General features: G+C 44.0%; 1 protein-coding gene across 1 annotated transcript in view; it reads right to left on the reverse strand.

Annotated features, from left to right (window-relative positions):
* Nucleotides 1-2338: 2338 nt before the first annotated feature.
* Nucleotides 2339-9880, reverse strand: part of SLC26A3 (solute carrier family 26 (anion exchanger), member 3) — a 17417-nt gene continuing 9875 nt past the window's right edge. Inside the window, exons 15-20 of the mRNA XM_009996775.1 lie at nt 8843-8938; nt 7974-8207; nt 4638-4692; nt 3982-4127; nt 3084-3146; nt 2339-2472 (exon numbers count right to left, since the gene is read on the reverse strand). Coding sequence (XP_009995077.1) covers nt 2449-2472; nt 3084-3146; nt 3982-4127; nt 4638-4692; nt 7974-8207; nt 8843-8938 — 618 coding nt within the window. The 3' untranslated portion in view covers nt 2339-2448. The remainder of the gene's footprint in view (nt 2473-3083; nt 3147-3981; nt 4128-4637; nt 4693-7973; nt 8208-8842; nt 8939-9880) is intronic.

The raw sequence follows: 9880 nt of genomic DNA on the forward strand, positions 1-9880 counted from the left end.
GGCTGTCTGGTTAAAAGCTGTACAGGGCACCTGTCCATTTAAAAAAATAGTGAATAGGTTTGGAAGGGGGACACTGTGCTCTGTCAAAAGATTAATCAGTATTTAATTGTTCTGAGTAGTGCAAATTGGAACAGAACATATTTTTTTTAGCCTGATACCTGTCAGAAAATCCCAATATGGTTTTGAAGAGCAATGTGCAATATCTGAGGTTAAATCCCTGATGTATCTGTATCTCTTGTCAGTCCCTGAATACAGGCTCTTCATTCCACAAAGATCCTCATAGCATTTTCCCTCATTAATTGCAGTTTGATTTAATCTCTCTTGAACTCAAGGGCTCAGTCCTGAAGTTTGGAGTATTTGGAGTGAAATCTCCCCTCTGCATTGCACTGTAGCACTAATATCTTCCTCATTCCACTGCAAAAATCTGTTCCAATACAAACTGCTTTTTTGGAAGGGTGAATTAGGAAGGCAATTCAGCAGTGCCCTGGTTGTATCTTTTCTCAGGTACTGTTGTGCTGGTTGCCTGGCACATGAGACATACCTGACTTAGCCATTAGGTCTGCTGTGGCAAATTCAAAAGAGCAGCAGGCACTGTCTGTCTGATTCAGCAGAAAGTGCTCTGCAACATCTCGTGATTGCCACCAAGATGGCCTCTCCCACAGAATTTCAGGTGTGTGATCATCCACTGTAGAGCTGCACCTTTTATTCATCTGCAAATTCTTGAGTGTGTTTTCTGAATGCTGAATTTCTCTTACCTCAGCGTTCAAGGCCACCTACTTCTTTCTGTATTCAAAGCCTTCTCACTTTAATATTAATCTTCCAGCTTTGTTTCTTTAGCAGATTCCATCAGATAACTCCAGATTTTTGAAAAAAGACACAACAACCAACAGCAATGAACGGAAATATTTAACAGATTGGTGCTCCCTCTGCGCTGTTACTTCCCTTTCAAAGCTCCTACTTGTCATCTCCTCTAGTCTAATCCACCTTCATCTTTCAGTGCTTTCAGGAATTTTGTCTTCTTCAACAGTGTTGACAATTGCCCACTGGCATGGCAAGGAAGGCTTGACTCAGGTCCAGAGTGGTGACATTGTGGCTTGTTTTTCTAAAGGTACCAGGTGAACATGGCATGTGTGTATGTACCTTTTCTAAAACCAACAACGCTTCTCCCCACCTACTTCTGTGCAGATTTCCTTCAGATTTTGTTTTGAAGTCTTGCATCCTACCAAGACAACAAAACATGGTTCTCATTTACAAGTCCAAATGCATGATTCTGGACACCCCATCTTGTTTGAAAGTCGTAATTAGGCTTGAAAATCAAAAACTCTTGTGATTTCAGACTGCTCTTTCTTTCAGACTCCATGCATGGTTCTATTTTCCTCTAGGCTGCAGATTTTTATACCTCCAGCACTTGGCTATGCTAAATTAAAAATTCTGTCACTTTCTGCTTTTTCTCTGAAACACATACTGTAGTGCAGCTTCAAGCCTCAGAGTTCCAGCAGGAGCTGATTGACAGCAATTGTGTAACTGGGTTGTGCAGACTAGAGGAATCAGAACAGACTCTTTTTAAGTTAAAGTTCTCTGCACATCTGTTCAAGAGACCTTGATGCCTGAGCCCGCCCGCCAGGCAGCTCAGCACCCACAGTTCCTCCTAAGCCGTGTTCTGGGGCCCATGGTCCACCTGCTTTGTGAGGGACACCCTCTTTGGTTATGACCTACCTTGATGGTGTATTGAAAACTGCAGCAAGCAATGCAGGGTTACCAAAATCATTAGTAGTTCACTATAAATGTATCTTCTCTTACACACTTTATTCCAGCCCAGTCAAAACCAGTGAATCATGTTGGGATCTGGAAAAGCTTTCCTGAACAATCTTCATGTACTGCAGTAGGTACCTTGGGCACCATGTGCACTATGCTCACAGTACTGAGCTGAAAACTAGTTTAATAACTCAGTCTACTCGCTGTCTCAAACCATCAAGAAAATTTTACACAAGTTATACACAAGACAAAGATAAAATATCACTCCCAGCTGTTAGTCTGTGTTATAAATTACAACATTTCAAATATTCATATATTCTCTAGTAACTGTACAGGTTGCTACAAACTGTCAGCATTATATATATATATATATATATATGTACACGTATATGCAAATAGAGTTAACGTTGCCTGCTTCTTCAACTCTGGGTAGGCTCTCAACAAGGTGGGAAACAAAAAAATATGTGTCATTTTAGCCTCTATGTATGTACATAAATACATTTCTATATATACAGAAACACATGAAGACTGACAAGCCCAATCCAAAATGGGGAATATAACCACATGTAGTAAATCCTTCTTAAGGCATATGAAAGGATTTTTCTATTTTCATGCTCATCATCATTGCATCTGCGTTCATCTTCTGTGAGTGACATTGTGTTGCTGGATGATACTACACTTAGAAAATTAAATCTAAAATTTTGTCTCTGTTGAAATCTGTAGGAAATAGAAGGAAATAAATGTCACCCTCTGTAAGGAATAGCCAGGGCAGGTTCCCTCTGATGAGTGATGTATAAGAATTTGCTCCTCTAAAGTGTTTGTGTGGGAAGACTTTGGTCTGACATTTTCCCTCTATGGGGTTGCCATGTGCTGGATATTTTCTTTTTCTTTGAGTCTGTGATGAAAGTCCCTTCTTATCTCTGTGTCTGGACTCCTCTTCCATCAGTGCCATTTAAATAAACGGGACTAATGCTGATGTCTCTATCACCTGAACATGCTACCAGTAAGCTCATCATGGGGGAGCTGTGGTGGACAGGTGAGGAGGCCAGGGGAGAGCCTGGTGAGATGGCCTTTGCCTGCCTGCCCTCTGCAGACCCTCCGAGCACAGGACAGGGCTTGTGAGCCCAGCCCGCACCGCTCGCTCCCGTAAGGTTTCGCCCCGAGTCAAATCCCATTAATCAGCTGTCTGGATGCTTTCTGCCCTGGGCTGACACAGGAGCTCAGGGGTGAAGATGCTTTTGTTATCTGACCTAGCAGTCTCCATGAGCCCCCTTAGAGGCTGCATTTCCTACAAGTCGGAGCGTGGCTGCTGGAGATGGAAGTCTTACCGTGCCCTCACGGCTGCGCAGCCCGTTGCTGGGGATGATGATACAGTCCTTGCTGCTACCCTTCTCCTGCAGTGAACACAAGGAGTTGTGAATTAGGAAACAGATTGTGGGTTTTTTTTTCTCTTTTTCACATTGAAGAGGGTATTGCTTTTAAATCTCTGGAATATGCTTGGGAAGTTGACCTGGAAGGAAGGAAGCTCTCGCTTGTCAGCCCTTTATGCCCCTTAGAATAATAGAATCGTTTTGGCTGGAAAAAACCTCTAAGATCATCAAGTCCTCCAATAACCCGCATCCCTAACCACCACATCTACGTTTTAAACACCACCAAGGATGATGCAGAAGAGCTGGACCAATTCAGCTAAGTGGGGTTAGACAGTTTCCAGGTGACTGTAGTTCTAGGTTTGGTACTTTTAAAGACATTTAATATATGCAAGATCCTTGTTATTGATTTAAGAACATTTCCAGATATTTAGATGCACTACTTTAGTACTGCCTTTGAAGGCAGACAGACCTGGGGAGCCTACATGCAAGAAGCATCAAGTCTACCTTGCAAAAGCCACTGCAGCACAAGCAGCAAACCTGTGCCAGATGGGTGATGGCAGAGGATTGATGATGTATGGGAGGGATTTCACCCCATGCTGTGCTCTTCCCAGCAAGGTTGCAAGTGAAGTCCATGGCCAGGTGAGTCTCCAGTGGGAATCATTCACTCCTTTCACTAGTGGCTTGCCAGGCACCTGGACCAGAGGCCACTCTTGGTCTCCAAATTGATTTAAGACCAGCTGAGTTTTAATCATTAACTTTTTTAATTTAGAGATGGTGTAGGGCACATGGCACTGCTGGGTGCCTATGAGTAATGGAAAGGCACTAAAGTAGTGAAATATAAAAACTGTAGTGTTACCTCAGCAAGTTTTAACTTGGGGGAACTGGCTGTGTCCTTCTTCAGCAAAATGTGCAAAACTGCATCATGAATGGTGAGGAAAAACATGGATGGCTTGATCTCCTCATCAAAAAATGCACATCTCTCCAGTTTGTCCAGGAAGCCCTCTGTGGGGGAACAACATCAAAGCACAAGGTGACCTACAGGCCTTGAAAATGAAGGAATAGTGTATCCTGAGCACATCAGTGGAGTGAGCACAGGAATTTCTGATACATTGCACTGCCTTGTTTATGGAAGCAGATGAGTTCCTCTTTACTGAAGTGGAGAGGGTGGGATATAAATGCCCACCAGTACTGTCCTGCTCAGTGGCAGGCAGAAGAGAATTTGAGCCACATTTGTCATGTCATGCCTAACCCAGACTGCCCAATAGCAGGTCTTGCAGGCCAGAACTGTACAGCACAGCAGCACCATAGTGCCATTGTGTGTGGTCCCAGCCTGGTGAGGACAGCACAGTTCATGAACATCCCCTGTGGGGTGACACCTCTGCTCAGCTGGATCTGTTCACTGTCAAGACTCAAAGGTAAAACTGGGGTGATCCTCTGCAGCCATGCTCTGTGGTGGATAGGAAGGCAGTGGGACCAGGCTGTGGTGATGCTGATGGGAAGGCAAGTACTCACCATGTGCCCCTGCAATGTAAACGTCGATGTTGATTCGGACAAATTCTTTCAAAGTCTGTTAAACCAGAAAGAGGCACCATTTAGGTCCTACTTTTTTAGCTGGTAACAGCCAGCATGGTGAGTAGCCACAGAAAATGTACAAACCACTTTCAGATACTTAAGATGTAAGATGGTAAGCAGCTCTAAGCTCAAAATCTGCTGCACCTAGAGGCAGGATGGCCTCTTCTCATGGCTGCAGACAGGGATGACCAATCCCTTTGGAAAGGGACAACATTAAACACATTTAGCCCACAGTGAAAAAGATATTCTTTCATTAATTGTATGGCTTTATTTTACCTACTTGACATATGGTGAAACTAGAACTCCAAAAGCTTCTGGGGAGATTTTTATAACTGGGAATTGGAGCAGAACCACAGTTCACACTGACATGGCATGTGATTAGTTCCTATGGAAATAGATTTACACACCCTGTGTGGCTCTAGATAGTTAACTTTAGCAAATAATATTTGAAAATTTTGTTCTTATTGCTTTGTTCAAGGTATCCTGGGAATCAAGTACGGGAGCAGAAATGAAACTCCAATGCTCCAACTTCCAACCCAGATTTTAAAGCTGTATTTTTATGTACATTTCTGTAAAGTTTCCCAGAATCTTGCCAGGTCAAGAAATGGTGTCACAGCCAACACTCCAATTCCAAGAAAAATTAGGTTAATTATTTAATCCATATCCTAAACTTTTTTCTATGGAAAATGTACATTAAAATTCACATACATTCAAAGGTTGCCACTGACTTTCCAGTCCATGTAGGAATTAGGATAGAAACCCAGAACAGAATCACAGGATGGTTTGGGTTGGAAAGGACCTTTAAAGATCCTCTAGTCCAACCCTCCTGCCATGGGCAGGGACATCTTTCACTAGACCATGTTGCTCAAAGCCCCATCTAACCTGTCCTGGAGCACGTCCTATTATAGGTCAGCCACAGCTTCTCTGGGCAACCTGTCCCAGTGTCTCACCCACCTCATAATGAATAATTTCTTCCTTGTATCTAATCTAAATCTACTCTGTTTCAATTTAAACCCATTGCCTCTTGTCCTTTCACTACAGGCCTCAGTTAAATAATCTCTCTCCATCTTTCCTGTAAGTACAGAAAGACCACAATAAGGTGTGTCTAGAACCTTCTTTTATCCAGGCTGAACAACCCCAACTCTCTCAAGCCTTTTGTGATGTGATAGATGTTTCTGTCCTCTGATCATTTTTGTGGCCCTCCTCTGGATCTGCTCCAACACCTCTATGTCCTTCTTGTGTTGGGTGCTCCAGAGCTGGACACAGTACTCCAGGTGAGGTCCCATGAGAGCAGAGTAGAGGGGGAGAATCACATCCATTGACCTGCTGGTCATGCTTTTTTTGATGCAGCCCAGGATAGAGCTGGCTTTCTGGGCTGCAAGGACACATTGCCAGCTCATGTCCAATTTTTCTTCCACTGGGATCCTCAAGCCCTTCTCTGCAGGGCTGCTTTCAATCCCTTCATCTCCCAGCCTGTGCAAGTACTGGGGATTGTCCTGACACTGATGCAGAACCTTGCATTTGGTCTTACTGAACATCATGAGGTCCATGTTGTCCCACTCCTGCCTGTCAAATTTCCTCTGGGTGCCACCCCTTTCCTCAAATATAACTGCGTTCATTTGGTTTTGTTTCACATGATCACTGTTTATCTTGTGAATTAGTTACCTTTTGGAGAACTCGCATGGCAGAAAAATCAAGGAAAGACACTGATGAGAAGTCCAGAACGATGCTGTGGATGTCAACCCGGGGCACAGAGATGCCTGGGGGGAGGTCAGAGCCCCAGTTGATCTGAATGGGCAAGTCTGTCATGTTGGTGGGCTCATCCAGCTCCTCGATCCTGTTGTTGTCTAATTCTTCATCTGACTCTTGTGTGTAGTTAGCCAGGCAAATCAGGCCTTTCTGTGTTGACAGAAAAAAATGTTATATTTAATACTTCTTTTTAATACCCAGCCAGGGTAGTAGTGCATCTTACACAAGGGTGAGAGTGGTGACAATGCAAAGCTGATGTATCCATTAGATGGAGCAGGACCCACCTGCACTTGACACTAGAAAAAGTTCTGTCCTCTTGTCTAGAGGAGTTTGGAAATGTTTGCTTTCTTCTCATCAATAGTTAAATTATTATCATAATGAGTTATGACTTTTTTATTGTTCCCTGAAGTCAGTGGTCAGATGTGCTTTGATTTAATAATTTTGGAAAAAGTCAACAAAAAGCATGAAGGATTCAGGCCAGGAGAAAACCAGCTTTATCCTACCATGAATGCAGTATGAACATCACCTCTGTGGGATCTGATCCTGCCATTTGGTGGCAACCAGAGATCCAATGGACACATACAGGCTCTGCCCATGGTAGGGCTGTAGGTCTCTGACTGTGAGAGCCATATAAAATCTTACATTTGAAATGTGTTTATGTCATGAAGTGACAATGTGGGGAATAGCATATCTAATCAGGACAGGAACCTGTGAGGCACTTGGCTGCTATGTCAAGCCACAGTTCTGGTTGTTTAACCCCTCCAGGGTGGGGTTGCCTTACATACAGATGTCACTTGCAGCTCTCCTTTCCTCAGCATCTTTCTGATCTTCCTCAGAGCTTTATTGCGTTTCCTCAGGACTCTCAGTGGGTTGAAGCCAACCTGCAGACACAGCCATAATAACTAAAAATAAATATATTTTCTCTCCATCTTTCCTGTAAGTACAGAAAGACCACAATAAGGTGTGTCTAGAACCTTCTTTTATCCAGGCTGAACAACCCCAACTCTCTCAAGCCTTTTGTGATGTGATAGATGTTTCTGTCCTCTGATCATTTTTGTGGCCCTCCTCTGGATCTGCTCCAACACCTCTATGTCCTTCTTGTGTTGGGTGCTCCAGAGCTGGACACAGTACTCCAGGTGAGGTCCCATGAGAGCAGAGTAGAGGGGGAGAATCACATCCATTGACCTGCTGGTCATGCTTTTTTTGATGCAGCCCAGGATAGAGCTGGCTTTCTGGGCTGCAAGGACACATTGCCAGCTCATGTCCAATTTTTCTTCCACTGGGATCCTCAAGCCCTTCTCTGCAGGGCTGCTTTCAATCCCTTCATCTCCCAGCCTGTGCAAGTACTGGGGATTGTCCTGACACTGATGCAGAACCTTGCATTTGGTCTTACTGAACATCATGAGGTCCATGTTGTCCCACTCCTGCCTGTCAAATTTCCTCTGGGTGCCACCCCTTTCCTCAAATATAACTGCGTTCATTTGGTTTTGTTTCACATGATCACTGTTTATCTTGTGAATTAGTTACCTTTTGGAGAACTCGCATGGCAGAAAAATCAAGGAAAGACACTGATGAGAAGTCCAGAACGATGCTGTGGATGTCAACCCGGGGCACAGAGATGCCTGGGGGGAGGTCAGAGCCCCAGTTGATCTGAATGGGCAAGTCTGTCATGTTGGTGGGCTCATCCAGCTCCTCGATCCTGTTGTTGTCTAATTCTTCATCTGACTCTTGTGTGTAGTTAGCCAGGCAAATCAGGCCTTTCTGTGTTGACAGAAAAAAATGTTATATTTAATACTTCTTTTTAATACCCAGCCAGGGTAGTAGTGCATCTTACACAAGGGTGAGAGTGGTGACAATGCAAAGCTGATGTATCCATTAGATGGAGCAGGACCCACCTGCACTTGACACTAGAAAAAGTTCTGTCCTCTTGTCTAGAGGAGTTTGGAAATGTTTGCTTTCTTCTCATCAATAGTTAAATTATTATCATAATGAGTTATGACTTTTTTATTGTTCCCTGAAGTCAGTGGTCAGATGTGCTTTGATTTAATAATTTTGGAAAAAGTCAACAAAAAGCATGAAGGATTCAGGCCAGGAGAAAACCAGCTTTATCCTACCATGAATGCAGTATGAACATCACCTCTGTGGGATCTGATCCTGCCATTTGGTGGCAACCAGAGATCCAATGGACACATACAGGCTCTGCCCATGGTAGGGCTGTAGGTCTCTGACTGTGAGAGCCATATAAAATCTTACATTTGAAATGTGTTTATGTCATGAAGTGACAATGTGGGGAATAGCATATCTAATCAGGACAGGAACCTGTGAGGCACTTGGCTGCTATGTCAAGCCACAGTTCTGGTTGTTTAACCCCTCCAGGGTGGGGTTGCCTTACATACAGATGTCACTTGCAGCTCTCCTTTCCTCAGCATCTTTCTGATCTTCCTCAGAGCTTTATTGCGTTTCCTCAGGACTCTCAGTGGGTTGAAGCCAACCTGCAGACACAGCCATAATAACTAAAAATAAATATATTTTTAAAACCACCCCAGTGACACCAGGGAGAGAGACAGCATCTGAGGCCTTTCTTTATGGTCGTGATGAGTCTAGTTTGGACTCAGTGTTGCCTACCACTTTTTTATCAATTTAAACATTTTTTATCAGTTTTCCTTGGTTGGAAGGACATCTACAGATATGACTGCAAACAAGGCAGGCCCACCTGTGCAAGCTGTAGGACACCAGCATGGACAGGGTTATAGCAGTGGTGATGCTGTAGCATGAGCCAGCATCTCCAGCAGGTTGGTTCAGTCCTGGCTGGCCCAGAGCTTGTCCTACTCATCTTCATTGTGAGACAGCCTCCCAGGTGACTGAGATCAGAGCACTCACAGGTTGTGTCTGCTCTGTGCCACCTGACTGCAGCCTGAGTCCTGTACATAGTGTTTTGTTTTTGTGAAGAAGAAAAAGTTGCTCATGCTGGATGTGTATGTGTCTTGAACCTCTTAGCTGGTTTTAACAAAATTAGACAGCAAGTGAATTGAGCTAATAAGGGTTAGGAACTACTAAGTTTCTGCAAGTCTGCTGCCCCATCTAGCTAGTGGGTGGAGGAGGGAGGTGTTAGAAGTATTTGTATTTGTAAAGGAGACTGGTGTTAGCATCTGCACCCACAGAAAAAAACCTTCAGGATCTTCTGAGGTGAAAGATGAGCATATGGGGATCTAAATGTGTTGGATTCCCTTGTTCCTCTTCCAGTTTCAGTCCCTCACATGAAGAGTGAACTGCTCATTACTGATGCTCAAGGTAGTCACTGCTTATCAACTCAGCCCCTAAGAGCAGCAAGAAGGGGAAGTTACTGGTGTGAATTTGGTTCAGTCTGGGATGGTGAACCTCTCTGATGTGGCAAGGGCTCAGCAGTCCAGGGTCTCTCTGCTGGCTATGGAAAG

This window comes from Chaetura pelagica, unplaced genomic scaffold (assembly GCF_000747805.2).
Source record: "Chaetura pelagica isolate M959 unplaced genomic scaffold, ChaPel_1.0 scaffold534, whole genome shotgun sequence".
Lineage (NCBI taxonomy): Eukaryota > Metazoa > Chordata > Aves > Apodiformes > Apodidae > Chaetura > Chaetura pelagica.